The 27,701-nt window shown below is 49.8% G+C and overlaps 7 protein-coding genes across 7 annotated transcripts; 5 read left to right on the plus strand and 2 right to left on the minus strand.

Moving 5' to 3' along the window:
- Positions 1-561: 561 nt before the first annotated feature.
- N7458_005268 (putative PHD finger domain protein) lies at positions 562-3,464 on the plus strand (the record flags this gene model as incomplete). The annotated part of the gene is made up of 5 exons (XM_056908650.1): positions 562-735; positions 894-991; positions 1,059-1,278; positions 1,338-2,165; positions 2,223-3,464. 5 exons carry the CDS (start codon positions 562-564, stop codon positions 3,462-3,464), a joined length of 2,562 nt encoding a protein of 853 aa, XP_056767268.1.
- A 10,529-nt stretch (positions 3,465-13,993) lies between these two features.
- Positions 13,994-14,483, plus strand: N7458_005269 (uncharacterized protein; the record flags this gene model as incomplete). The annotated part of the gene is made up of 3 exons (XM_056908651.1): positions 13,994-14,197; positions 14,255-14,317; positions 14,391-14,483. 3 exons carry the CDS (start codon positions 13,994-13,996, stop codon positions 14,481-14,483), a joined length of 360 nt encoding a protein of 119 aa, XP_056767269.1.
- Positions 14,484-14,565: 82 nt separating this feature from the next.
- On the plus strand, positions 14,566-15,636 carry N7458_005270 (HMG-box domain-containing protein; the record flags this gene model as incomplete). The annotated part of the gene is made up of 1 exon (XM_056908652.1): positions 14,566-15,636. The coding sequence occupies one exon, from the start codon at positions 14,566-14,568 to the stop codon at positions 15,634-15,636; it is 1,071 nt and encodes a 356-aa protein (XP_056767270.1).
- Positions 15,637-18,678: 3,042 nt separating this feature from the next.
- N7458_005271 (uncharacterized protein) lies at positions 18,679-19,110 on the minus strand (the record flags this gene model as incomplete). Its single annotated transcript, XM_056908653.1, has 1 exon — positions 18,679-19,110. The coding sequence occupies one exon, from the start codon at positions 19,108-19,110 to the stop codon at positions 18,679-18,681; it is 432 nt and encodes a 143-aa protein (XP_056767271.1).
- Positions 19,111-20,322: 1,212 nt separating this feature from the next.
- On the plus strand, positions 20,323-20,914 carry N7458_005272 (putative prefoldin subunit 1; the record flags this gene model as incomplete). The annotated part of the gene is made up of 3 exons (XM_056908654.1): positions 20,323-20,352; positions 20,458-20,624; positions 20,746-20,914. The coding sequence occupies 3 exons, from the start codon at positions 20,323-20,325 to the stop codon at positions 20,912-20,914; spliced, it is 366 nt and encodes a 121-aa protein (XP_056767272.1).
- Positions 20,915-24,152: 3,238 nt separating this feature from the next.
- On the plus strand, positions 24,153-25,730 carry N7458_005273 (uncharacterized protein; the record flags this gene model as incomplete). Its single annotated transcript, XM_056908655.1, has 3 exons — positions 24,153-25,327; positions 25,359-25,452; positions 25,521-25,730. The coding sequence occupies 3 exons, from the start codon at positions 24,153-24,155 to the stop codon at positions 25,728-25,730; spliced, it is 1,479 nt and encodes a 492-aa protein (XP_056767273.1).
- A 674-nt stretch (positions 25,731-26,404) lies between these two features.
- On the minus strand, positions 26,405-27,489 carry N7458_005274 (putative mitochondrial carrier protein; the record flags this gene model as incomplete). Its single annotated transcript, XM_056908656.1, has 2 exons — positions 26,405-27,348; positions 27,432-27,489. The coding sequence occupies 2 exons, from the start codon at positions 27,487-27,489 to the stop codon at positions 26,405-26,407; spliced, it is 1,002 nt and encodes a 333-aa protein (XP_056767274.1).
- Between the last annotated feature and the right edge of the window lie 212 nt (positions 27,490-27,701).

Genomic DNA, 27,701 nt, shown 5'->3' on the forward strand with positions numbered 1-27,701 from the left:
TACCACGGTCCAGTCGTTGATTTAATGTGTTCTATCCTTATGCTGCATTTGGGTTTTATTTTCTTTTTCCATGTACATGTGTGCGAAAAATGTACTTTGACTTCATAACATTCACTAGTTGGCGCTGTTCCTTTGCAGGCAAGCCTGCTTTGTACACATTGATTAGGCATCTATATCTCCAACAGGCAGTCATTATGAAAAATCAGACTAGGCATTCATTGCTTGCCCTAAGTAGAAGTCTTCCAAATCTCTTACGTTCCTGCCAGCCCAATAAGCCTTCCCCCACTCTTTCCCATTTCTTTGCCCGTCGCAAACGCGATCCTCACGTGACGCATCCGTCTCGACGCGCCTTTCGCAGAGCCCAAATCCGTCGCCTCTCGACACGAAGAAAAAAAAAGACAAACCGCCCACCTTTCTTCTTTCAACTCCATCTTCTTCCTGATCTTGTTTCTCACAGACTCACACTGTGTGGCTGTGATCCTTCCGTGCATTGCCCACCCCCTTCCTACTGAATCCCCTCTGTCAGATCCCCGGCCTTCACGGCCTCGTCCCGCCGCCGCGATGGGACCGCGAAAGCGCAGCCGCTCCGAGGCGATCGATGCCCCCGAAGCTCAGGCCACCGAGGAACCTGGACTGCTCCAGCGCATTCGGAGCAGCTGGGAATTTGCGAATATCATGCAGTACATCCACATCTTTGGAAAGATTATGAAGATCGACGAGGAGTTTGGAATCGAGGTATGTGGAGCGGTAGTGTCCTTGCCCTGATATTATCCGGGCCTTCTTGGGTGTCGCGCAGTATATTGTACCGATACAGCGATGAAGTTGATGGAGTCCCATGCGCTCTCACCATACACTGGACTTTATGAAGCTGACCTTGATTCATCTTACTCAAGGATCTCGAAGACGAATGTCTCAAGCCGGAATCCTCGTACAAGTTGCTAGAGATTGGATTGTGCCTGCTGAAGTGGATCTCGTCGCATCGCGGATTAACGTGCGTTGAGAAAAATCCATTTATTTGGCAACACAGGGGGCCCCAATGAGCTGACAGTGCAATACAGCTTCGAGAACTTTGACGAGTACACCCGACGCCAGTACAACGCCAAAGCACCGGACTTCCCCAACCCGTTCGGCTATGAGGAGACTCCTCTCCGATTCCTCGATTTTGATATCTTTATGAAGCTCAGCGTCCTCCACCAGCTCTCTGTGTGGACCTTCTGGAATCCTGATCGTATCCGCGAGAAGATGCCTGAGAAGAAGGATTCAGAGCAGTTGGAATGGGTAAGTTGCAATTCTGCCTTCTCTTGGTTCAAGGTGACAATGATTTCTGACTTTACTAGCGCATCGAGGAATTCGGATACGACCACGAGGGCCGCTCTTACTACGTCCTTGACGACAACCGTCTCTACCGCCGGACCGATCCCCCCATTCCTGCGCCCCAACGACCCAAGAAGAAGCCGAAGAGCAGGTCCTCTCGAGGCTCTCGGGTGTCTAGACGAGTCTCCGCAATGGTCGCGGAAGAAGCGTCCGATGAGGAGAGCAAGAACGAGGACGAGACTAATACTTTCCCCAACTTCAAGTGGGAGTGTGTTGCTGTGACTCTTTCAGAGTACAATGCTTTCCTTGATACCATTCGGAAGAGCAAGGATGCGGATGATAAGTACCTTCGCAGCCAGATTGAAGAGCACATCCTGCCCTTGCTGGAGAAGGCCGAAGAAGCGCAGCAGCGGAAGCGGATCAAGCGCGAGAAAGAGCTTCTCCAAATGCAGATGCTTGCCGGTGCCAAGCGATCGAGTCGACTGGCTGCCAAGGAGGAAAAGGACCGGGCTGACCGCGAAGCCGCCGAAGCCGCTCGCAAACGAGAGGCCGATCTGGCTGAAGCTCGCAAGGAGCAAGCCCGGCAGAAGCAAATGGAGAATGAGCGCAAATCCCGTATGATGACCCGCGAACAGCGCATCAAGGATCGCGAGCACAAGCGGATCCTCCATGAAGCCGAGGTTGAACGCCTTGCGGCCGAGCAAGAGAAGCTGGAACGTGGCGATGGCAGGGTATCGGCGCGGCATCTCAAGGCTGAGATGGAGAGGTCGCAGAAGAACCTGGCAGAGCTGGCCGAGGAGGACCAATGGGTCTTCGACTGCTCTGGGTGTGGTGTACATGGCGAGAACCTGGTAAGGACTACTTTTCTATGAATATTTAAAGCAGAGTTACTTCTAACAACCTTTTAGGACGACGGGAGCCACAGCGTTGCTTGTGAGAAGTGCAATGTGTGGCAGCACAGTAGCTGCCTTGGCATCAACAAAGAAGATGCCGAGAAGGACGACTTCCACTTCGTCTGCACCGACTGCAAGCGGAAGGCGGAGGAAGCCAATCGTCCAAAACTCCCACCGCTGAAGTTCCGAGTCAGCGCGACCCCGTCGCCCTCTGCTGCTGGGACCAAGCCCAAGGTGGAACCGCATGGGCGTGTTCCACCTTCCCCAGTGAAGCACACCCATTATGCTCTGTCTAATGTTCAGAACGGGCCTCCCCGACAGCAAGGTTCTCAGCCTAAGCTCCCTTCACTCACTGCTCAGAATCAGCAGTTTGCTCAAGGGCAGCACCAGTTCTATGTCCCTCCTTCACCTCAGCGTCTCCCCCGCCCTGATAACAACACTCTTCCTTCCTCAAGCCCTCCTCGCCCACCGTTCTCCCCTTCAAAGGTCTCAATTGGCCCATCGCAGTCCCTCTCTCACCAACAACCTCGATTCGGTCCTGGACCCGGCCAGCATATCTTGCCCCCCATGCAGCCTGGACCCCATCTCCCTCCTATTGGTTCTTTCTCTGCACGACCTTCTTCCTCTCACTCTGGATATGGCCCAACCCAGCACCGCCCCTCTATGTCACCTACGCAGGGCAATCACGACGTAGGTCTCCTTGCAGGAGTTCCGTCTGGTGCTCCGCTGAACGGTTCCGGAGCGTGGTCATCATTTGATAGCTACGCTACGCCGCGTCCGCAATCTGTCCATGCAGGCACCCCTGCCATGTCCAGCAACTACCCATCCTTCTCTTCCGTTGCGACTCCAAATGGCCACCATTCTTCGCCCCCGCATAGCTCCCATGGAATTGGCATGTCTGGGATTAGTCCGACCAAGCAGTCTCCTCGGCCCATCACCGCTGGCGGGATGGCAGGGGCCCCGGTACTTCCTCCTATCCGCAGACTGGAGCCCAGCCCTAAGCTCATGGGCCGAAGTTCCCCTGACGCCCCGATTCCTGCACCAATGAAGTGCATGACTCCCGAGCAAGAAGAGCGCCGGCAACGGGAGAATGCCTCTCTACTACACAATGGTCAGTCCTTCTCGGCCAATGGCCAGCCTAATCTCATGTCGTCTCCGTCGATGAGTCGCATCCCGCCGCTGGGTCCAGCTGCTCATGTCCAGCATCCTGAGCCAATTCCGTCACCTCAGAACGGGGCACACGCGCCTCGGCAATAGGGTTGAGTAGCGTACCAAAAGTGATCAATTTATCAACAAACATTTACAAGTTTCAGAGATTGACCCTAAATGATTTCAGTGTCATCTTAGTTGACGTTGAATTTGAGTTCGGGGCCAGCGCTCGATGTTCTGACATTGACACGAATTGGACGTTCCGGAGTCGTTATCCCCAGACGGCCCCCGATTAACCTCGATTGAGTCCGGATCGGGATCAACACTCGATCAGGAACTCCTTTTCAGTCTGTATCGAGTGCAACGTTTTAAAAGTGCACAACGCCTTCAACCTTGTTTTGATTCTATCTCTTTGATAGATTTCACTTTTATTTCATGCTGTGAATGTCGTCGCTGTTCTTTTGGCCCTGCTGCAGAGTACCCTTGTACCAACAATTCTTTTCTTCGATCTGCTCTGGGGAGTGAGAAGCTCCCTAGGCTTACAGTGGTTTTATCGGCGTTGTATTTTTTTGTTTTGCTCCAACTTGATTTGAATGTGCATTAAGATGGTGGGACACGGGCGTTTTCGGATGGCCATGGAGCAGTGTTTCTTTTGCCTGGACGGTGGGCTAGGATCATGTGTACCGTAATAGAAAACTATTTTTATTCTGATGGCAATGATTCTTTCTTTACAACAGAAGTGTGGCCTTCAAAAATCCGCCACGGTTGACTGTGATGCTTGGGTAGAAGCGTGGTTGTCAAAAGTTCCGCGATTGAATTTGATACTTGGCCTGGGCCGACCGCACATTAACCATTCAATTGCCCACAATAACACTATTGAATCACCTCATCTGTGGCCATTGCCATGAGCAAACATTAAGAAGTTGACATGTCCTTGCGCCGATCTATCATACATGGAGCTTTTATTTATGCCAGTATAAACAGAGCCCTGCATGATACCCTGTTCCCGTAGTTCCCCCAACAAGACTATTGTACACAGTCCATACTCTAATCGACGGATCACCACGCACATTTAGCTCAATTCGCAATGTATGCCGGGATCCCAATGCCGCTGGAATACTCCTGCAGCGACATCTGCGATGCGATCGCATCACACATTCTCATCGTAGACGAGCTAATGAGCTAACGATCTAAACGAGCAACGGAACCAGCGTACGACGCAAAAGTACGAGCTCCCTGAAAAATACTCCAGCTAAGGCAGAGGGGAAAGAGCCAGGGTGCAACACTAGTACGGCGTAATAATCAGCAAATCGAGATCAATGGCAAGGGCTGGTAGAGAAATGAAATAAATCAAATACTCATAAGATAGTATCATAAGGGCCTTTTGTAATTTCCATCTCCTTCTTCCTCTGATATTAGTTGATGTATAGGCGGTCCACTAACTTACCAGTATAGTGCTGACTAGAAGGCCTCAACCAGCAGTGCATTCTTCCATCACACGCTAAAAGGTCACTAAAGCAGCTAACAGCGATGGGAAGTCGGCCCGGGCACAATCGTACTAAGCGATGGCACTAACAGACGCGCGCGATCTACGCTCCAGTACATCTCGCAGTTGGTCCGAGCAGCGTGCTCATCCCCCCTTTTGATGAATTGAATCTTACAGTCTGGATTTTGTGCATGTGCTCACGGAGAGTACTTGCTCCGTTACTCTGTACACTTATGTACATACTGATACCTGTATGTCCCCGGAGCTGTGCCTGGTCCTGTCACTTACTTCCTTTTGCCCCTCGAAGCAGGCATATCCCTTCTATCATGCATGCGTACTCAGAGATGACAACTGATCTATCGCAGACATAGAACCACCCTTTCTCCTTTCACAGTATACACTCGCGGTGTACATCCCCCTCAAAATAACCCAACCTCGAGCTCATCGGTAAAATAAGATTCTGTACCGTGGGTGATCGCCAAGATCGTGCACAGTGGCAACATGCTTATGCCGGCCACGGGATCAGCCGATCTCCCTGAACCATAATTTCTTGCTCTTTTCAGTCTTTCTCTTCTTCTGCGGCTTTAGATCCGGAGACCGAAGATTCAAGGTTTCGCTCTGCGTGTGTAAAATGTGGCTTTCTTACCAGACTTGCAGTATAAAAAAGTCAACTTTTCTATACTAAGTTCTGTGGCGCATTCTTGCTTTCAAGATTTCCGTACAAGAAAATATACTAATGAAGGAGGTAGATTGTAGGGACGATTCTGCGTAACATCGCACTTTTCCCCTCGAAATCGAGACACTCAATCGCCTAGTTTCAACAATCATAGTGAGCCCGTCCTGCCAAGACCGATCCTGTAAGAAAATGGCCCTCTTATCCATCTTTTGTAAGTTGTCAGGCCGTCATTTACTCTCCTGTCCTGCCACACCAGCAGATTCCGCTTTCCCCGGGCCCGAGCAGTGCAGATGTAGCTTTGACCAGAAAGAGACAAGATGAGCAAGGTAGGCGCTGTGATATTAATGCGAGACTTTTGACCGATCAATATGGTTGCGGCGAGCCGTGATCTCAGCCTGATCCGCTGTGGGCCGGGGCAAATTATTGATGGCGGTTGCTATCACAATCCTGAAATTGTGGGAGGAGGATGGAGGATGGACTTGGGGAGTTCGTTACTTCTCCATACAGAGTGTTGGAGTCTGGACCATGACGGAACGGAGGTCTCTGGTGTTTAGTTCGTGTTGCCTCGAGGACATAGAGGGGTATGGTGGGCGGCAATTACTTAGATTGGGCCGAAGTCACGATAGTATTACCGTTGGATCATGACTGTTGCCTGATTAGGCCACTGGTAAACCTAATAACCGACGGCTGTAATGACTTTCCTCCATAGCTAAGCTCTTACACACAGACTTTCGTACTTCGTGCTGACGTAGTATATAGCCAGAAGCTCCAGTCCTTCGTCGGTTCAGCCGCTCCATAAAACACACTTTCGCATTCTCTTCTGGTTCGTCTTGCTCATCTTGTTCTTCTTTTGCTTCTTCTTCTTCTTCCTCCTCTTTCGGACGGCGCCCCCACCTATACCTCTTCCCCTTTTTTCTCCACCCAACACGTCCAGTATTCAAAGCAGAGCAACATAGAGTTCGAAAACCCGTTTAACAGGCCGATCCCGATCAAAGCTCCTTCCTAAAATCTCCACCTTTCCCATCGTGGGCTCCACCCTATGCAACTCATTTCGAGAGAGGGAGAGAGCTACGGACCCGCTTGGAATTGGGCTGTCCACTGGTGGCTTTTTGCTGGCCCGCGATCCACGGGAGACCCTCGCCTTTGACGCTCGAGCGCCGCATTTGTCAGGAGTCTTGTTCGAAGAGCGAGACGGTGATGTCCATGGAAATATTACCCCCCTTTCGCTTGCACTGATGATAGGTCGAGGCTGTCAGAACTATACAGACATACTATACCCGTTGAGGATTGTTATATCTTGTGCAGAGTTTACAGAATATGGGGTTGTAAGGCGGGGGAAGAGCCGCCCTTGTAAGGCTCAGCCCGCGGGTTACGTACTTAAATTGGGGGTTCAAGGTATGTGTTAATCATCGGCTTGCTATCGTTGGCTGGTTTAGTTAGTACTTTTTTTTTCCCTGGTCCCTTTCTCTCTTCTTTTTCTTCTTTTGTGACTTTGCTCCGTAGTGGGAGACAATTGCATTCAGGGCTTGATCGCTACTCTTTTGGGGCTGCTGCAGCGAAATTAGAGTGTTTGTACGGCCGTAGATACTCCATCCTTCGTACATACAGAGCACGTAGGAGATTGAGATTTCGCCATTCCAATCACCCTATGCTATGAGATGGCATTACAGGTTGAATACTGTGTTGCGAGAAGTCTGCCTGGGCACATTTCCAAGGAGTATAGATCGACCCCGCCATGTGTGACTGATGTCGATGACCGTCTAGACCGTCTCCCACGAGGCCGGTACGGCCGGCGCGTAAAAACACGCTTGTTCCACACATCTGCCAGGGCACACCAGACGATATGGATCTAGCGGCACAGTGGACCACTGTAGGCCGCTAGCATCTATCGTGCCGCTCGGGTGAGCTCGGGGAGCGGGAGAGCGACACCAATAGCTTAGACTGAACGAACCGAGATATTCATCATCAAGATCATCATGACCTTCGTCATCACGTCGCAGGATTTTGGACAGAACCAGTAGATCATGTATTCCTATCTGTCCTTCTGTTCGTTTTGTGAAGGGCTTACTGGTGCTTTTGTCGTATGTAGCTCACAACCCCCGCAAATGCCGAACCGGGGATATACCGCCCCGAAGTCAGAAAGCGAGGCTTCTGGTCCAGAGCTCCAACCTAGACGTGTAAGGTTTCGAGTAAATGATCGATTGTTTGGAGTAACTGTATAACCGTTCGGTGGCATTCATAGCAGCTTGGCTACTGTTGGCTATGGACAGCGTTTAATTTACTTCGGAGGCCCCGTTGAACACATGACTGAACGGCGATGCGCCCTGCGATGGCTAAATGGCTCCACTTTCAAAGTGATCAAGGAGCCACTTGAGGGGGCTGACGTGCCTAACATGACTAGCATGACTAGAACGACAAGGATCATAGTGGTTCTCTTGGCGGAATCGAGTATCCTCCCGTAGAGAATCAAGTGGTATCATTCAGTCTGTATTATGACGAAAGCACCTTCCACAATTAACCTGGTTCCATCCTGTAAACGGTTTTCTAGTCCAAGCTCAGGCCTCAAGACCATAGTCATGTTTTTAACCCCAAAAAGGAATGGATGGACGGAGCTCGACGGGAGTATCTTGGACAGGTCCTTCCACAAGGGCTTGTTGTCGTTGCCACGATGGGGGCAATCTTTATGATAATGCGCCAACAACCTAATTGTGATCGTCGTACACCATTAGTGAATAGAAACCACCAGCTAGTCATTTTTTGTAGCTATCCTTGGGCTGAGCATACCTTCCCGCCATATTTAAGCGGAAGGCCTCATATAGCATACAATGATGCCCAAAACAAAGCCAGTCTCATGGTGTCAAGACAACAAACCACCAGGCGGAATGCATGGTACATTAAAAAACTCATCGGGGACTCGGGGACTATTCGTGGCCACCTTCTATATCCAGACACGGGAGAACGGTGAACGACAAATTGCAACGCCATGACGGTATTGATGCGACCTCCATACCCCGTCTCACTCCATGGCCAAGTAATGGCCTCTAAGATCGATATTGTAGCTTCACTACGTAGTGATCGACACACGCAATAAAGCCTCATTTGTCTTTTGGCAGCTCAATTCCCTACCAACAAATGAGCTCATTCGCATCGTGGAGAAAGCTGGTGCTTTTCGGCAGGGTTGGCCCGGGGAGAGTAACACAGGACTCGAGAACGGTTGAACAGGCCGGATGGGGAAAGGCGAAGTTGTAGAGGGGCGCTGAACCGGCCAAAACCCAGGCAATCACAGGAGAAGGATGCCACGCGCTAACCGCATCGTGCACCAGACACTGTGCATTGCGGCGGCAGAACGGTTCATGGCTCAGAGGACCAATAGTGAGGCCCGCTATGTGTTGGTGATAACATCTTAGTTCGTGCATTCGGTGTGGACTAGGTGGAGGGTGGACGCATTTGCCTCTTGACTTCTTAACTTTTGCCTGCACAATTCTTGACTGTGCTTAGCCCAGTGCGAGTCATGTCCATCAGCCAGGATTCCTCTCATATCCTGGTATAGTTCGCTGGACCCCGGTATGGTTCGTCGCTTCTTTTGCTGTCACTTGAACTGCCGATTACGCCATGGTCTCTCTGAAGAGGAGCGGTCAGAAGCATGTATACGTAGGAAGGGGTTTGATCGCAATGGCGTCCATGAGCCCCCCTCCCTTCTACTTTTTTTTCTTTCAAGGACCCTCCATTCATGGCGACGATACTTGGGACGATGGCTTGAAGGGCTCTTCCAACGGGGCACCGTCCAACTACCTCATGGGATAAAGGAAATCAGACGTCTCCTCCTGCTTTCGTATACTTCGGGAAGAGCTGAAATCTCCAAAGCCCGGTGGAAATCCGTCCGGGATAGAGAGTGGAAACTCATGTCACCGCAGATAGAGACCTCTTCACGAAGCAAGCGGTCATGGCTTCCCGCCAGAGCCAAAGAACCCATTCATATTACCTCGATGGTGGCATTCTCAAGGGAGTAGCTGAACTACTCAATCTGAAGATCTGCGCCAGCCCATCTGGATAGCCGACGCTAATTGTAACTTTGGGCTGTTTCCCCCTTCTTTTATTCCTCTTTTTCACGTAGCCTGTGGTAACGAGGGCCGAGAGCCGCTGATTATCACCCGACCAACCCACCCACGGGATATTCGATCGCCTATGTGGGGTTGCAGTGGGCTCGAGGTGGATTTATCTTCAATGCAATGGTACAATTTGTCTATGGCCCCCATATTTTTGCATATCTAGGCTTTATCATGGGATCGGCTGCTTCTATGACTGTTGTCGATCTCCCAGAGATCCGCCAGGCGGCGCAGTACCCAAGAATAACAACATCTGAAGCACCCTGAAACACACACGAGGGATACGATGAATTATTCTTAGAATATTGGCCGGAATAGGAAATCAGGAGGCACGACTGAAACGTGTATCTGACAAGCAGACCATGGGCAGATCTGGACAATCACTAAAGATGCTCTCGTGGCAGAGTCACCGGATCATGGGGTAATAGGTAAGGGACAGGGGTGAGGATTTCATGCTTTTTTTCTTTCTTTCTTCTTTTTCCTGATCATCTTGGCCCCTGGCATGACTCTTCTAGAAGCCATGGACGGGCCTCCTCTAGTGGATGCTCCTTTCAGATGTGAACTCAGGTTGGTCTATCGTTGTCCAAATTTGGTAATAGCCTGCAGGGTTTGGCAGGCCCTCAGCATGGGTGAGAGGGTCTGAGCCTCTTCCGAATAGTCTCCCCGATACCATCTCACTGGTCAGTTCGGCATTAGGAGGGCCGAAGGGAGATACAGTTCTTAAACAGTGGGGCATTGATGATCATACATTCCCGCTTTCATGAAGAGATGGTGGAGGAGGCGGTGCCATGTTTCCACTCAAGCCAACGCTCGAAAAGGGTAGAGTGCTGACAGGAACATCAACCTGTAGGGCCAAGATAAGCTCGAGCCCGCAATCGACAGGCCCTCTGCCGCTACTTTTGACCGGGCATCCACGCGGTTCATGTACGACTCAGCCTTCAGCCTTTCCCTTTCCGTGAACCACATGGCAATCGACCCTGGTCATCAGTCCAATGAAAAGGCTTGTCGGACGCCCTCGCAAAGACCGAGGGTCCGACGAGCCTATTGGAATCTGCAAAGAGGGCATCAAAGAAAAGACTCTGGCCATAGACGGGACGAGGATCATAGCAAAAACGTGGCAGGGCGTCCCTGCGTGAGTCGTCGGGGAGCATGGTGTATACCAAGAACACGTTCATGCAGCCTTGCAGTAGTCCCACCGCATGAGCTTGAGATACAGCCCCCCTCGTGAAGACTGGAGGGTGGGATCAACGGTTGATCAAAGAGAAAGATGTGGTCTTGTTGGTTATACTCGACCATATTGGACTCACTTCGAGTGGGGGCGTAATGGATAGTACAGTACGCCTAGTCATGTTGTTCATCGTTTAAGCGCACAGCCGCTATGCGTTTGATTCTGTCCCACTTTGAATGCTTAGGCTGTATATTCCTCATCATTAGTGTCATTAGTAACCAGTTATTAATCAGGATCATTAGTAACCTATTATTAATCTTCCCAAAGTACGTAGTTAACTCCCCCCAAGGAAAATAGAGTTACAAAATGATGTTACGGGCTTCAGATTTTGGTGTGTCATCCTAGGATCCCACGTGAGGAGGTGTCATTGGAACGGGCTCATTGGACCAGAAGCTCCAGGATCTCCTCGGAAACCTGCGCGATCACCTCAAATCTCGACTACCAGAAATTCAAGCCTTCAAGGGGGAAAATAGGGAAGAAGGTGATGTTATGTGAGTGGACAGACCATACCCCGGATAGGCTTGGGACTCGTCCTACTAGTCCGTTCCCGGCATAGTGCGAGGTCGGTGATCCAGTCCAGTCAGGCCGGATTCAACACCCCGGCACCCGCTGAACCAATCAACACATCAGTGGCGTCGACCTACTGGTAGATGATGGCGGCTTGGAGGGAGATGCTCGGACGATCTCTGGACAACCTGAACGTACTCCAACCTGTCAAGTCTCTGGTCCACCCGCGTCGATCAGGAGGATCGTACTCCACTTTGTCCTGTGCAGTCGAGCCAGACGGGCCTGACCGTAGGGGAGACCCATCGTGACCCTCCCCGAAGTCAACCTCGAGCCTTGTAGGTCTGGCATGTCCTTATTTCGCCAATGATGCGAGTGGCTGCGTCGGCTCTGCTCGTCGAATCAGCGAAATAGTTTAATTTTCATAATAATACTTTAACGAGTTTCTTTTCGATCTTTTGCCCCGTCCAACCTCGCCGTCCAAACCATGGTCACCCTTCTGCGATGTGCTAGGCCCTCAGATGTCTTTCAGAAATGGTTCTAAGTTCTGGACACTATTGGGAACCCCCTCTTCTATACCTCTAATGGAGGTGATCAGGGTGTTGGATCGTGAAGTGAGTGGCTTGTCGGTCGTATCGTCGGTCTACGGAGAAACAGCATGCTTTTCAGGTGCAATCTAGCAGAATAATATCCATAACACTAAAGCTAGTTCACGAGTCGGTGTAATTTATTCCCGATTTTTACAAGCTGCATTACCCTGAACTTGACACCCGTTACAATGTCTTGCAGGCTTAGTTCGGGCCATTTCAGCGCTAGCTGTTATCTAAATATCCCTCGAAATTCGGTGTGCCCAACACCCAACACCCGCGTCCCATCCACACTACATTAGAAGAAAAGGAATTAGTAAACGTATAGGAAGGATCATAGAGTTAAAAGATGTCAATTCTGCCTGCGTTGTGAGTACTCAATCTGGAGACTTGCATTCTCAAAATGCACAAACCTCATCCATGATTGCTTTTCCGGCTCAGTCCCATAGATCCCATACCACCACCTCCTGCATCTACGACCCCGGTCAGAGGGGGGAAAAGTTCAGGGATCTTGGAATTTGGTCTCTCCGGACAATTGACAGACTTCCGTACCCCGGCCATGGTCTCCGGCGATTTCTATCTGTCCCATTACATCCCCGGGTGATTTGCAACGGGCAGTAGATTTCCGAGGGGCCCATGGTCTGTGACCTATAGTCCCCCTCTTCTTATCCAGGCAATTGAATTAATGGTCCAGAGCAAGGACTCCTCTACGAGCTAGATCTGCCCATGTGGACTCTTGATCCCGGTTGACCCAGATATTCTATTCTATGTCTGTTTCCCAAAATAACGGACCATCCATTCTCGAAGAATCCTATCCTATGTCTCCATATTTAGCACAAAGATGTCGCAGAAAACTGGGGCCTACGGGGGGAGCTGCTATGACAGTGGTGTCGACTGAAGCGCAGGAACGATGAAGATGCGATATAGATTCGACATGGCTTAAAATAATCAGCATCAAAGAACGAATAGAAATAAGAGGACGGTGGACCAATTGCAAGCAGAAGAGAATCGTTTTTGCAACAAAGACACCAATCTGTGACAAGAACGCCCCGCCGCTAGACGGGGGTTCAGAAAAGAGTAAATGGGAAAAAAGATAATGGAAAGACTGCAAAAGCCGAGAAGTTTTTTCATTTTTTCATTTTTCTTTTCTAAAAAAAAAAAAATCATAATAAAGTGATAGAGGAGAAAATAGTGGCACTAACGGCCACCAGGAGTAATAGCCCCACGCCATCTGTGCCATCTGTATCGTATTCTACGAGCTACCCTTCTTCCTGAGTCAGTTTCAGCCTCTGGTTCGGTTGGTTCGGTTGGTTGATGACGGGTATTTGCAACTGCGAAAACGCGATCTCCCGCTTGGCGTCTCCCAAAAAGTGCTTCCCCCAAAATGCCCCCAAAATAATGCTCCTATACTCTTTTTACCCACCTGGCGTTCCTCGCCTTGTCACTTCCCTCTCCACTCTGTGGTCCTCACGGAAGACCCAGATCCTGGATCTCTGTTTTATTTTTCTTATTTATTCAACCGGCCCCCGCCAGGTGGGAACTTCGGTGGACCTCCATCTTCTATCAATCCATCGACAATCTATATACTTGACCTACTTGTTGTTTGCCCTCCCACTACTCCTTCCCTCTTCCACATACAATCAAGTGCCTGTCCACTCCACTTGACGGGAAACAAACCCACTCTTCTTCTACCCGGCAACCTGAAATTGTGGTTGTCCGTGCTTGCGTGTCTCAGCTCCTTTCCATCTGTACGGTGTAGGTGTCTGAGATCAGCTTTCTTGTCCGGAAGGCTCCCTCAAATGAAAGACTGCCCTCCGCAGGGTCGGACAGCAGCCACGCAGTCTTTCTTTTACATTTCCTCTTCTCATCCCCTTCTCTTCTCTTTCTGGAAGAAATCTTCTTCTGGAAAGTCCCGTTGATCGCTGGCCTAGCTTAGCATTATTCCGTCCAGGGTCTCTTGCGAACCGGCCTGATCCTCAAGGATTACCGGTTACTTTCCTAATTTTTGGGGAAGTCGTCTATCCAAAAGATCGACTCTAATATCATCATCATGACAATGGATCCTACTCTCCCAGCTGGTGGGTTTCCACCAACTCCTCCACAGACATCAGAGGAGGAGAAGACTCCAGACCACCGTCTGGAAGTCCCCTTGGAACCATATCCTCCAGTGCCAATGTACGCCATAAACAATGGTTTGGATCAAGGAGCATTGCACGGAATTGGAATCAACCCTCATTCTCAGCCTCCACAAGTTGTACGTGAGAAATCTTTCCATTCTGGTTGAGCTATCAAAGTACTGACTTTTCTCCAGATCTATCCTGTCCCCGCATCTTTCTATCCCCCAACCGGCGAATATCAGCCTCCTTCTTTCACGGTGAGCTCCACTATCCTTACGGAGAGATTGAACTGGGCTGAGAAACTTCTCAACTTCGATAGCTTCCCATCAGTACGCCCCCAGCAGAGAGGTTGTCTTCTTCTTCGCCATCATGGTCTCCGCCAAGTCGCAATCAAAACCCAGCCTCCAAATCCAAAGTCACTAAGTCGCGCAGTGCAAGGTCCCGTGGCAAAAGAGACGGAACAGCTGCCAATTGTAACCTTCATCTGACTGGGCCACTGAGTATCATGACCAAGGACATGGTCGACCCTCCAGTGCGAGACATGGAGGCTTGGGTCAATCGCTCCCTTGAGGAGCGCCAACGGGAGGTCGAGGCCAAGAATGGTGAAATCCCCCGTCCAATGAACTCTTTCATGCTTTATCGGTCTTCATACATTGCTCGCATCAAGCACATGCTGGGCAAGAACTGCAATCAGAATGTCTCTCGGATCGCCGGTATCAGCTGGAAGGCAGAGACCAAGGAGATTCGGCAGAAGTTTGAAAATCTGGCCATCATGGAGCGCCAGAACCACGCAGCTTCACACCCGGGATACAAATTCAAGCCACACAAGGGGCCAGTCACGACCACGCGAAGGAGCGACGAATATACTCCTCCGCGCTCGTCTGCTACTCCGGGAGTTTCGATGCGTGGGAGCTCGGACGAATGGGACGACAGATACGTGCGAGATGGAACACCCAGTATGGGACATTACAGTTCAGAATGCTTCGAAGTCGACTACATCACCAGTAGCCGCTGCTCAACGCCTTTCGGTACTCCTGACTCTATGCTGGGTCCAAGTGGCTACATGACACCGATGTGGCCCAACACCAGCTACCCCGGCGTTGGATTGCAAGCTATCGGACCACATGTTGAAGACCTGAAGTTCTCTCGGGCCAGCCCAATGCCACACGAGCTTCCATACACCTCATCAACCAACGGTCTGACAGGCATCCCCGGCGCCTCACACGAGCTGCTCCAGCCTCAACCCATCCACCCATTGCCGACCCACGTTGTCGGCGACCACTTGGATCCTCAGCTACTCAGCTATGCAAGCGAGACGAACGGTCTTCCAATCGTCGTTGGCCCTCTCACTCCCCCAACCAATCCTTACCAATCCTGGCCCGGGGAAGAGTGCTATCTTCCAACAGCACACTCCGCAGTTCCCAGCCCCATCCCATTCCCCGTGCCTGCTATCTATTCAGTCGCTATGCAGCGTGGACCTTCTTGGGATGCCAAGTATGACCCCAACAGCCTCTTGGGTGACTCAACGAGTAACGAAATAGACTCGTGGCTGGAGCCATCGTCTTCCAACTACTAAGACGGGGATGGTGAAGAGAGATTATTTGATGCCCACGACCGAAGATGAGTCATGAAGCGTGCGTGGAAGCAGTGTCCCCGGATGGATGTCTCAATTTACAACTGGCTGGCCTATCTCTCCGACTCCTGTGTTCCTGGTCGAGCTTGGGAGATTGAAGGTGGACCATGCCGATGGGCTTTGTGGAGCAAAGTTCCTGAGGTGAATTGGAATGGATTTAGTTTAGCGAGGCGCTACAGCAGGCGCCGTGGGAGTTAGATCAGGGCTGGAGTTGTTCGTTTTTCTTTCTATTTTCTTGTCTCCTATTTAACTATTGACATTCTGATTTGTCTTTTCTTTCTTTTCCTTGTCTTCTTATTTGTCTACTTGCCTTTTCTGTTCGTGGGCTGGAGGATACCTGTCATTTCTGTTTTGGGTTTTGGGATTTGCTCGTTTAATTTACGATAGATGACTCGTATGTCAAAGAATGGCGGGTGGCTATCTGTTTGAATCAATGCAACTGAATTTCGCCAGGCTTTTCGATCATTCAAACTCTATAGCAGTGCACAGTAGAATAAAGAGTTCAGCAACTATCGCCCTGAAGGACCTCCTGTAGCCCCCATCTTGAATATCTTGTCAGTTGTACCCAGGTTTGAATTTGTTGACACTAACAATCCCCGAGTTCGAACAAGAAGAGAGGCTAGGTTAAATCATCCTCCAGACTGCTCACCGCTACGGCAAGGTCTGATTGAGAGACAGTTATTCTAGAGGGACCAAAGCGATTGCGGTTTATTGGAGCTTAGATGCGTACACCGCGCGGTTCTTAATTGACTGTAAACTCCACATAGACACGATTCTGATAAACATCCTGGCTTCTTCATATCTGCATAGTTCTTACTGAATTATCGTATATTTTCGGTGTTTTATGCACCTATGTTCCTGAAAAGCATTGGGAATCACCCAGCCATCGTGGTGTCGTCATTCCGTTCTCCGTGTATCAAGCCCAAATCCTTCAGCCCAAGTCGAATGCTGTGACCTAGCTACATGAAAAGCTTTCTTCAAGAGTAGCTTAATTTCTTCCCTTGATGACAGGCCGCAGCTCTGCTAGTCTCTGTAGTAGTCCTGTTGGTGCAAAGTCTTCCACCTAGCTGATGGCACAAGAGCTTGGTATCGACTCTGAAAAATTTAGATACCTGAGATTAATGGATAGATTTTGCTATTGGTACAAAGATGTGCCAAAGCACATCTCAAGGGCACGGATAAGTCCAATCAATTATCCCATTGTCAGCTTTTACATGAGCATCACAGATTAGTCTTGTCAATGTAGTTACTAGGGAGGCTTAATACTTCTTATAGCTCGTCTCGACAGAAGAGGTAGGAAGCCCCATTATGCAGCATCCTCAACTCGCTTGATCTATCTCTAAAATCAGTCTGCGCAATGGGATGTCCAGTGCAAGTTGTCGTAGCCTCTTGACTCGCCCAGCTGTCACTTGGTAGGACACTCACTGGGTTCGACCCTGTATTCTTAAAGATCATGGATTTCTTGAGTCGGAAAAATGGAGAAACACAATTTTGACCCTGCTTCACTAATAGCAATGGGTAATCCATATTCAATCGCTTACTCCTACACCTGGTAAATAAATAGACTGAGCAAAACAGCAAATGGAACCGCTTAATATTTCCGCCCCCAGAAAACGAGCCTTCCTTGGGTCAATTTAAGCAAACGTATCGAACGCCACAAGATTTCACGTAGAGCCATTTTTGTCGTATTTGCGAACTGCTATAGGGGGCGAAAATAGGCCGACGATGGGCAGTCCAAAGCTGAGTCGTTCTCCAGTATTATCCTTTCCCTTAGTGTTTCAGCTTGTTGCTCTGTCATCTGTTTTGATTTGGGCTACAATTTGAATTGAAATTTTAAAATGAACCAAATTGTTGATCAACGCAAGCGTGTACACGTACCGACTCTCTAACTATGGGGAGATCGTTCTGTTGTCTGGCGCTGTCTTCCTGGATTGGCGCTTCCGCTTAGTAAGATCCTCACTAGGTCCATCCGCTGAGAAGAAAAAAACTTCAAGAGACGGGCCCAGATTTCAGTCGACTCCACCAGCCGTATGGACGATTAGGAAATGAACAAAAAGATCTGGACTCGCGGGGAATCGAACCCCGGACCACTCCCATGCTAAGGGAGTATTATACCACTAAACCACAAGCCCAGTTGTGTGACTGATGGCCAAAAATAGTGCTTCTTGAACCTGTCTAATAGCTACGGCCGCGCATTTGTTTTTCCAACAGTCATCTGTACCTATTTTCGCGGTATTCCATGCATCTGGCTTAAGATTGTATGGCATTTGATACTGCCCAGCATTGTATCTATCATACTTTCGAAATTACGCTGTCCAGCTCCGTGATCACTATTCTAGGAAGGGAATTCATCCGCATGTAGACTTTACATTTGCTACATACACGTATCTTCCATCATTTGTGACTTGTTCTAATGACATGACGACAACTTCAGGAATATACATAAGATAATAATATCAAGACAAATGAAATTTTCACACAGACCCCATCGCCATCGTGTATTCTGAGAATACCAGAAATTCTTGCATTCGAGGACATAGAAAGTTGTCGATCCAGTCTCGTCACCATTCACCCTCAGACCAGCAGGTGTAGTGTGCTTTACAATATTCCCAATAGTCTGGATACCATCCTGATTGCGCCCAATCCACGATGGCAAGAACGCGAGCGGGTTTGCTGCAAGAGACAATGATATTCCCTCGGTGGAGGTCAGCATGTGTAAACTTGATGCCCCCACGGTCTGGTAAGGAGACCCTGGAGGGGTCTTTGTATTTCTCTAATTCAGGAAGCTATAACCGTGGTAAATATGAAACCCAGTCATTAAAATTCTTGATAGTAAAGAAAGGGCCGGCGTTTGGGTATGATTGAAAAATATAATCCTGAAGTCTCTGATGACCTAGGGAGCCTGAAGTGATTTGATTAGATATATATCTAGCTCGTTTTAATTTTAGCCTAAGGCGTCCGATATACTGGTCAGAGGGATCTTGCTTAAGTTGGCGTAAAACGTTGACGATTTGATATAGCTGATCGTAGAGAGACTCTGTCTAGATCATCGAGTCCATTCCAGCGATCTTGTAATGTCTGCCCTTGGATAAACTCCATATAGAGATAAACATGATTTTCCTCGTCGACTTGCCACCCAAAAATCTCGGGGACTGGAACCTTATCGCCAAAGGTCCGTTTGATGAACCATAGACACTGCGCTTCCGTCGTTGTGACATGGGGACCAAATTTGACCAAGACTTTTGAAGCTTCGAATATGACAGGCTGTGGGCGAGGGCTTGTGTGAATATCTCTTGACAAAGCTTTCACTTGCGCCGGCGTCGGTAGACGATTACCTGCCTCTTTGAAGAAGGACGAGTCGTAGAAGTTCATATCTCGTGTCGACCCATCGGGAAGCTGATCAAGTAATTTCGGCATCTGTGATAAGCTAGGAGATGAATGTTAACAAGGCAAAGATATGGGGAGTCGAAGATTAACATCCCTATGTATGAGGACCGCAAGGCGATGTAATGGGTCAGGTATGGGTTATGCTTGGATTGTTTGCATCAATTGTGCAGAGGAGTGCGCATATCAAGCCACGTTTCGGCTTCATTATTTTGCTCGAAGCATTATTTTATTCTTGATTTTCTTGGGTCTGAGAAATGTAGTCAAGATACGTACTATCACTCATGGCTACCTGAGTTGAATGATCTTCTTTTTTCCCCCAGCTTTAGTATTCTCGTTGGATGCACTCTGCTCTTGCCATCACAACAGCGTGCTTGATTTGTAATTTTCTTGTGAGCTTCGAAAGCTTTCAATTTAACTCCTTATACTAACTAACTAGTTGTTGGCGATACGCATCGGGAGTTAATAGTTGTTAACGTAATGATATAGCTTAAGTTAAAGAACTCTAGCTACCTATTAAAGAAGCTATTTGTTAGTATCTATCTATAGCCTTATAATATAGAAAAATATAATATATCTATTAGTAAAACTAAGTTTTACTAGTATAAGAAGTCTCTATAAATTTAGAGGGGACTATAGAGGCTACGAAAAGATAAGAAATCTAGAGTAGAATAAAGTATATAAGTAATTATATAGGATAATAAGAAAAGGAGAGGTTAGATATAAGGAGGCTACTTGGGAGCGTAGTCAAGCTTTTAGTTAGGTTACCCATGACCCAGTTACTAAATGTTTATCCAAAGCCATACAACTGTTTTCATTTCGGGCTCACACCCTTGGTAGCAGCTATTCGTGGGGCAGCCCTATGGGTTTGAGCGTTCGTCGAGAATACAGTAGTCCATAGTGGGCACGTTGAATTCAGATCCTTTCAAGACTTGATCCGATCGAATCTGTCTACATCGAAGAGAAGCATAAGTGCATATATCGAAGCCAATGGAAGCCTCACCGCCTTGGAGTTAATCCTCACCGCCCACGTACGGAGCGGGCTCACGACAGCTTGCCAACGGCCATTCCTAAGCTACTCGCAGCTTCGAACACACCTCAATCCGATCTCCGTCACTGCTGAAGACGCTGACGATTAAGAACTCACGGTTTACATACCGGAATCTTTTTTGCCGACCCGCACATTACCCCTCCCCCTCCTTCAACGAAGCCAAAGTTTGGCAAACAACCCCCACATTCCCAAAAATGTCCATTCCCAACGAAGCCCTGCAGAAGGTAAGAAATCATACTCCTAAGATGTTATCAATAACTATGTCTATCATTGGGAATCCAAACACGAACCTGCCGTGAGCTAGAGATGCTAACAAGAGGCTACCCCAGATCCTGCAAGAGATCGAGACCCGCGCCATTGCCTCACAGCAGCAGATTGGTGTCACCAAGGCCCAGATCACCACCAAGCAGCGCGATATTCGTATGCTGCAGCTGACATCGAAGGAACTGGCTGACTTGCCCTCTGAGACGCCGGTATATGAGGGTGTGGGGAAAATGTGAGTCCCACCATCCCCTATCAACTCCCGCATTCACAACACCACAAGTCTTTCGATGCCACCGTCGGACGATTTCTCGTCTTCGCTCCATATAAGCGAACGCTAATTGGCTGTGAATCAGGTTCGTCAACGTTCCCATTGCCACCGTCAACAAGCGTCTCACCCGCGAGAGTTCGGAGGCCTCTTCCGAGATCACCAACCTCGAGAAGAAGCTACACTACCACGAGACTACATTCAAGAATAGCCGAGAGAACCTGGAGCAGATTCTGACGTCCGGAGGACGCGCGTGAGAAGGTTGAGATGGAATGATGAAAGTGACACTGGCATCCAGAGGACACTGACATGGAGACTCCGTCGATGGTTATCTCCGAGGGTCTGGAGGCCCTTGAGAATAAGGCTCACACATAGAGCACTCTTTCTCTGGATCGGTGCTGTCAGGTTTCCAAACAGATGGGCGAAGACTCCTCAAAGCGACGAGGTCATCAGCCGAGGCTGAAATGGTAGGAGTGAAGACTTCGTTTGAGGGTGAACCGGATATAGATCAGGGTAGCCGGGCCCCTGACCTGTGAGATATGTCCTTTGGCTTTTCTTTCCGAGGGACTGCATTGTTTTACCGGCGATTTGGATACCCAGGAGTTTTATATGAAGAAATGGCTTTGCAGGTCATGAGCAGAATCGCAACACGGACCATTGTCCAATTCCAAAAGAAATCTACAGTATCCTCATTGTAATAATTCAGAAGTTGAGAGTTTAATTATATAATATTGATTTCCCTCTCTGCCTCTCAGGGTAGGATTTCATGCTTAAATGTCGCATATCACCACTGATACTGCTTAATCCAACCTCCCACACGGTCCGATAAGAGCTTATCGGCATCATGGGTATAGACACACACACGCTCTTTCAAAGATACACAGACCCATTGAATCGAAGAATCACAGAAGCAATAATATGCAAGTAGAAGCCACGAACGTAGAAGCCACGAACGTAGTCGTTAGTGTATCCCATGTAAATCCTACAGACAGATAATTGTGGCTTAGCAGCACAGCCCAACATCCCACCCAACAAGAGAGACACCGCCACATCATTCGAAGAGATACACCGACTTATGCCACGCCCAACACAACTTGACGTGTGGCACAGCAATGCAGCAGTTTGACCCAAATTCGCCGCCGCCATCATCGTCATCTGCATACCCAGAATACTGTACTTCTCAATCTCTCTGCGCCTGACGAGGAAGGGTCGTGCGGCCCTGGCCGGGATTTAAATTAAAAATGACGTGGGAGCGAAGCCCGCTAATAGACACTTGAGGATCGCCCGGGGCCATCCCTGTTCTGCACAGCCAATTTGTAGAGAGGTATGTAGATGCCTACAGTAGTGAAGAGGTGCTATCCTCTGGCGTTGAAGATGGTATGGGTAGAGGTTGAAGGGCCAGTACTGTAATAGCGGACGTGCGGTCTTCAGTAGGGTTGATTTCATTGGGTCAACTTTATACTAGGTTGATGTTGGAGTGGTTTCCGTCTGACTGTCCTGAAATGTCCATGTGTCTGTGGCTCATTGAGCAGGCCTTGGGCTTCCTCGTCCAGCTTGAAGGTAAGTCTGTCTTTTCATTTAAAGGCTTGACAACCACGTCGACATCAAGATAACGACTTCTTCAGGTCCTAGATTCGAAAATGATAATCGGAAAGGACACCGCCAGGCGGCAAACCAGTTTTCATAGGTAGAGGGAGCGAGAGTCTAGCTGCAGAGCCATATGAATATATTGCATCTCCTGGCATCGATGATGTCCATCCTATAGTGTTAGCAACAGGCTGTGAAATTGAATATAAGCTGCCTCAACAAGTACTCATCAACAGGGCATCTACCACTGGGCTTGGGGCCAGCGGCAACGGCGTCATGCTGTCATTCGTCAACTAGATACAGTCCGGAGAAAAGACAACGTCTGGAATGTGTACCTAGAATTCTTCGACAGTGATCATGGTGTATCTGGTTCATCCATCTTCGGCTGGATGGCAGGTGAGAAGGGAGCATGGTGGGTGAGGTTCCAGTCACGCGTGGTCCTTGGGTCACCTGCGGGAACACCCGACCGCGTCCCTTGGATGCGATGTTTTTGTTTTGATTTGGAGATATTTCCGACAGTCGGATGACTATCCGTGGAGAATCTTCTCGTGCCCAATATTAGATTCAGGGGGATGATGGGGCGGCTGCCCGATCTTTGGTTGTGTTCTCTCGTCGAGATCACGCAGGTACCCAAGTATAGTTAGTACCCAAAGTACTGTACAGGTCCAGACCACGGTCCTGGGGCCTTTCCAGTGCCAAAAAATATTGCATCGAAAGGCACAGATAATGAGGATCAGAAGGCGATGGTACTGCGTACAGAGGACTGTCCTGTACTGTATATAGATCTGATCTGTTTCAACAGACGCTAACCGTTAGCTTGGCCCTCAAAGCGCCCAGGGGCTGTGGATCGTTAGCGCTAGATGCAACAGCATAGGGCTGCGACCGTCTAATTTGGGAGGCTCATGGCGCAAATGCAATCCAGAATGATTCGCAGAGATTTGTCTTGAAGAGAATTGGATCGAACAGTAGCACAGTAGCGCGTCAGCACTACACGCTCCGTACGGAGGACATAGTGGGGCACTGGGCTGGGCAGGTCTGACGGTCGCTGGGCTCCCAAAGTGGGGGCTTTAGGTGAGTGGCTGGAGACGATGATGCTATCCTGCCGAGAACCTTGGAAGAGGAGGGGTACTTACTTTGGGGTGGTTGACTGGTTGATGGAGAATGAAGAAGAGCGAAGGTTGAATAGAAGGAAGATGGAAGTGGGATATCGTAGCGTCGAGAGTTTATAGAATCTATTTCTTAGTTTCTGCTATTAATTCTTCAGTCTCATTTTATACTCTTGTCCCTCTTGTCTCATTCTTCGATCGGACTAGATGACTCGATGATCGTTGAGGCTGATATGCACAGTCTCGCAGGAGATGACCCCGGCCACATTCGCTGGCTTAAGAGGATAGTACCACCTATTGGGACTCTCTAAATTGACCAAATCTCTGAATTATGAAACGCCCGTACATCAGAGTCCAGCCCGGGCTCCAATAAATAGCCCACCAACGGCCTTCCCTGCTGTGCTCTTCTCTTCTTTTTTTCCTTTTTTCCAGCCCCTCCGTTCAGCTGAGCGATCGTCGATAAGCCCCGACTTTTCACCAACTCGTATTCCTCCCCTCTTTTCCTTCATCGGCCTTGCCCTAAGACGAAAACTAGTTTCGAAATACTAATTCGCTACATCCGGGGGCCCAGTCGTCTTTTTCTTCTTCCGTTTCTTCCCTTTTTTTGGACTTTCCTATCCTCACCCCGCACCCCTCCTCCAGCACGATCTCCTTGTCCTCCCCCCTTCCAAGTGGTGTCGAGTGCTCAGACCCTTCCCCTCCGTTCCATCTGGGTCGATCACTCGGCGTCCTTCGATTTGAATCTTTCTATATTCACCTCACTCTGGTCTGATTTCTTCTGATTTCCCATCTATCGCCCATCATGCCCGCAGATATCTTTGTCGAGTCCGATGACTCGGAATTCTCCGAGGCCGACTGGTCCGTCCATGGCCATCGACGTGCCTCAGGACGCCGGCGATCACACTCTCGTCCCCGTCGCACCGAGGTGCGAGAAACCCTGACGGTCCCCATGCCGTCCACACGAGTCCATCGCTCCGCTTCAACGGGTGCTCGCCGACACCGCGATCGCAGCCCAGTCCCTGCCGTCGTGATTCTCAACGAGCAGGCCCAGCGCACTGATAACAGCAACAGCAACAAGCCCCGCCGTGTGCAGCAAAAGGTCATCGACCACGACTTTGACGAGGAGGTGATTACGTCCCGTCGTCGTGCCGTGAGCGGCGTCTCTCGTGACCCATCCCCATTCCACCATGAGCGCGATGCCGAACTCGCCCTCAACCAGAAGCTCCTCGAGAAGAGTGATCTCCGCCAAGATCTGGAGATCTGGAAGCAGCAGCAAGAGATCGAGCGGTTGGAGCGTGAGCTGGAGAAGCACCGTGAGCGGCCTGAGCCGCGTGATTCACGGGAGTCACGACTGCTGCGCGAAGAGGAAGAGTGGTATGAGGATGAGATTAGTGATCGACTGCGTCGACTGGAGCGGTATGACCGCAAGAACCGTGCTGAAGAGGAGCGGCGCAATGTAGAGAAGAACTGGCGCCTAAAGAGGCTTGAGGAACAGGAGCGCGAGGCTTCAGAGAAGAAGGCCTGGCGACTGAAGAGGCTCGAGGAGGCTGAGAAGGAGGCCGCCGAGCGGGAAGAGATGAAGCAGAAAATCCGCGAGGAGAAATTGAAGGAGATTGTCAAGCAGAAGGAGGAGGAGGAAGAGCGCGAGAGACTGCGGAAGCAGTTCGTCGAGGAAGAGCGCCGCAAGGCCGCCGAGGCGGAGGAGAAGAAGAAAAAGGAGCAGGCAATGAAGAATGCTGCGATCGAGGAGTGGAAACTTGAGCAGGAGCGTATCAAGCTGAAGCAGAAGGAAGAGGCGATCAAGAAGGATAAGGAATTCCGAGAACGCCTGCGCCTCGAGTTTGGATATACCGAGGATGAGATTGAGGAAATCCTCAACAAGAAGAAGAAGGCTGAGAAGGAGAAGGAGAAGAAAGAGAAGGAGAAGAAAGAGAAGAAAGATGAGCTTATCGAGGGGGGAAAACCACTTGGATCAAGGTATGCCCGAGGGAGAATATTATCAGATTAGGGTTGCCACAGTACTAATTCTGGCTCAGGTCCACCGCAAGCACCTGCTCCCTGAAACCCTTTTGGCATACAACTTGCCCTGGGATTGGGACGAGGTAAGCATATTCTTGAGCACAAACAAACCAAATCCCCCTATAGCTAACCATACCTCTCCACTCTTTAGCGTGACAGCAATTATATCATCATCAAGCGCTGGATCACCGAAGACTTCCAAGAAGAGCTCTTCTCCCACACCCGCCGTATCCGCGAGGGCAAGCTGGTCACCCAGACCTCAAGCTCCACCACCGAACTCCGGATCAACGACCGCGGCAAGGACAAGATGTACCTGGTGCGGAAGAAGAGCCCGAGCCGACGGCTGCGCATGTTCGTATAAAGCATTTCGCCTCGTCTTGTCCACTCCCATACCCCCGTTCAGAATGAGTTGGATCGTTAGACAAGCCATTGTTTATTCTTGGATTCTGCTTTTTTTTCCCCCGTATAGCTTCCATTTTCTAGTCTTTCGACTTTCTTGCGTTTGAACTACGAGACCCAGATCATGCCTGTTGAATGTGTTTTCCTCTTTTTGAGTTATTTTATGCCAGATTTCTTGGAGCCGGTTGTCACCATACGCGTGGTACAGTAACGAGACACGAGTTGATGACTTTTCCCTCTTTCACTTGCTGAATTGTTCTTCCTTCCTCTTCATATTTGTTCCCCACTCTGTTCTATGTATCCAAACCATCTCACCGAATGTATGGTTCTTTATGAAACACGTTTGTCGCAGTAGGGGATGTGTCCGTCTGAAAAATATCGGTCCTAGCTGCCGACTTAGTTGCCGAAGTCGAAATTTGAAGACGTCTGACACATGCACAATGCAGCTTTCAATTCTAAAAGTGTAGATTGTTAAGAAAAGTCCTATTGGGCCAAGCCTGAATGCAAGGGTGTGCGTGATGCATCTGCAGGATAGACCTGCAAGTGGAGATTGAGATGAAAGCTAATAATACATGATGAGGGAAGTCGTGCTTTTGAAGCTGAGCGGAGGTCGAGAGAAAGGTTCCAGTTTCCTCTCTACAGACTCATCTGATGATTCGCGGCCCATCGCTTCTCAGCCCGCAAGATGAGTTCCTCATAGACTGTCCAGGCCAGCGCAGAGCTCAATGCCTTTCGAGCCATACGCAGGCCCAGACCACCAAAGAGACTGCGCATGCCATCTTCATGAATCATTAAGCGCACTGCCCGGACCATGTTGCCGTATTTGGCGGGCATCAGTTGCAGCCGCGTTTTGACCGCGTCGAAGGGGTTTGTGATAGCGGTGGCTAGACCAGCTGCCGTGGCGCCTGAGACAAAGTTGATTGAGGACGAGGACACTCCTGCCAGAGGGGTCCCGTCAGAGGTGGTAGAGCTTGTCGTGGTCATTGAGGCAAGACGGCGTTTTAGCTGCTCATAGAGAAGCACGTAGAGGCCGGCATAGGGGGCGTCTCGAGCCGCCGTGGCGCCGAAGCCAGCGAAGAGACCGCGCACACCCTCGGTGCGTACTATATCACGGCCGGCGCCCCAGAGGCTGCGGTAGGCGTAGTAGTCTGACTCATAGCGCACCTTGAGCACGGTGACGGGCATCATCACGAATCCTGCGGCGACGCGAGCGACGGCACCCGTGGCCAAGTTTGCCGTATTAGAGAGTTTTGGTAGAGCGGAGGAGGATGTGCTTGTTGTTGATGGATTTGATAGGGCGAGAGGAGGATTGGCCTGGGCGATTGTCTGGCGCAGGGCGTTCAGACTGGTGAAGTAGAGGGCAGAACCGAACCCCGTTCGAAGGGCGGAGGGAAGTGTTCCACGCCATAGATTGCGGATAGGATTTTGAGAAGAGAGGATGGCTTTGAGAGTGGGGAGGAGCGCGTTGGCTTTGCCGGATTGTTGGACTCGGGTTTTGAGAAGATCGGCTGGTTGGAGAAGGATGGAGGAGGTGAGACCTGAGCAGAGGCCGGCGGCAAAGTGGAAGACTGTTTTGGATGCTACCAGTCCAATAATATTGGTTAGTCTGGGCAAACTTCATGGTCGTATTGGTCTTGTTAGGGCCTGCAGGAGATATGCATACATGTGGATGTGCTAGTCTTCTTCACTGGTGGCACCACATAGGCGCTGTTATTCGACATGGCTTCGGCGCCAGATCTCGCACGAGATCAACTGGCCGCGAGTGGGTGTCGGCAGAAAGTGTAGGAGAGGAAAAGGCTTCGATATCGGAGTGAATGAGTCGTGAACAGTTGGGGTGGAAGATTTCTCCGCAGGAATTCAGTATCGGCGGAAGCTGAGACAGAACTGCCCGTTCCGGAACGGTCACAGTTGGAATGGGTGTGAGGCACTCTGC

The sequence above is a fragment of the Penicillium daleae genome (assembly GCF_028827525.1).
Source record: "Penicillium daleae strain IBT 16125 chromosome Unknown utg000005l_segment0_segment0, whole genome shotgun sequence".
Lineage (NCBI taxonomy): Eukaryota > Fungi > Ascomycota > Eurotiomycetes > Eurotiales > Aspergillaceae > Penicillium > Penicillium daleae.